The sequence below is a fragment of the Acanthisitta chloris genome, unplaced genomic scaffold (genome assembly GCF_000695815.1).
Source record: "Acanthisitta chloris isolate BGI_N310 unplaced genomic scaffold, ASM69581v1 scaffold5458, whole genome shotgun sequence".
NCBI classification, from domain to species: Eukaryota; Metazoa; Chordata; class Aves; order Passeriformes; family Acanthisittidae; genus Acanthisitta; species Acanthisitta chloris.
Window position 1 is genome coordinate 1648 of NW_008686319.1, and position 1495 is coordinate 3142.

Sequence of the window (1495 nt, forward strand, 5' to 3'; positions counted from 1 at the left end):
GTGTCCCACCACCCTCTCTACTCATCCCACCACCTTCTCTGCTCATCCACCTCTCCTCCTGCTCTCCCACCACCCTCTCTGCTCATTCCACAACCCTTTCTGCTCATCTCACCTCTTCTTCTGCTCTCCCACCACCTTCATTGCTCATCCCACCTCTCCTCCTGCTCTCCCACCACCCTTTCTTCCCATCCCACCTCTCCTCCTGGTGGAACTGGGAGTTTCCTACTTCCTAACGAAGCAGTAGGTGCCATAAGTCCTCATCTCCTTGCTGGGGAAGCCGAAGCTTCTCACCCCGGGGTCGGGGAGGCCCCCGCAACGCTCCCGGGGGGTGGTGATGGGATACCTCACGCTGCCGTCGGCCAACCACCCCCCGTCACAGCGATCCAGCTGGGAGAACTTCCAGGCAGAGTAGAGTTGCCCCACCTTGGCCAGGGCAGCTCCATGGCTGTGGCAAGCTTGGGCAGCCTCCTTGAAGTTCAGGTGGCCACGGATGAAGTAGACTTGACCTGGAGAGGGATGAAGACACAACAGGTGAGTACACATCACAGTGTCCTCCTGGGGACAACCCTGGTGCCAATCTAGGTGTTGGAGTAGCCACCAGAATGTGATCCTGGTTCAAATCCAGGTGGACATCAAGGCTCTGTGTTGGAGGAGACACCACAGTGTCCTCCTGGGGACAACTCTAGTGCAAATCCAGGTGTTGGAGTAGCCACCACAATGTGATCCTGGTTCAAACCCAGGTGGACATCAATGGTCTGTTTTGGAGGAGACACCACAGTGTCCTCCTGGGGACAACCCTAGTGCCAATCCAGGTGGACATCAAGGCTCTGTGTCACACTAGACACCACAGTGTCCTCCTGGTGCAAATCCAGGTGGACATCAAGTCCCTGTGTTAGAGTAGCTGCCAGAGTGTCCTCCTGAGGACAGCCTTGATGCCAATCCAGGTGGTCATCAAGGCTTTATGTTGGAGTAGCCACAACAATGTCCTCCTGGGGATAACCCAGGTGAATATCAAGGCTCTGTGTCAGTGTAGACACCATGGTGACCTCCTGGGGACAACCTTGATGCCAACCCAGGTGGACATTAAGGCTTCATGTTGGACTAGACACCATGATGAGCTCCTGGGGACAACCTTGATGCCAACCCAGGTGGACATCAGGGCTCTGTGTCACTCTGAGAGGGACAGGAGAGCCCAGAATTACCTTGAAGAGCAGAAGTAAAGCAGAAAGCATCAAATCTGTCCTTCTGCTTGTCCCTGGCCCCATAGGTTCGGACCCCAGGCAGGAGGAGACGACCCCCACAAGGTTCCCTGGAGTTGATGATGGGGTAGTGGACAGTCCCATCAAGGATCCAACCAGCATTGCACCAATCCAGACCTTCTGTCCAGGCTGTGGGACAAAAAGCAGCTCAGAACCAACACTTTCTTCTTCTTCCCCACACCCAGCCAAGAATGTTTTGGGGCTAAAGAAGCTTTGGGGGCTGAAGAAGGAGGTTT

General features: G+C 55.2%; 1 protein-coding gene across 1 annotated transcript; it reads right to left on the reverse strand.

The window, feature by feature from the left end:
- Nucleotides 1-222: 222 nt before the first annotated feature.
- LOC103807337 (hyaluronan and proteoglycan link protein 2-like) lies at nucleotides 223-1388 on the reverse strand (the record flags this gene model as incomplete). Its single annotated transcript, XM_009080066.1, has 2 exons — nucleotides 223-506; nucleotides 1203-1388. Coding segments are annotated over 2 exons (470 nt in total), but the record flags the coding sequence as incomplete, so codon positions are not given.
- Nucleotides 1389-1495: the final 107 nt, after the last annotated feature.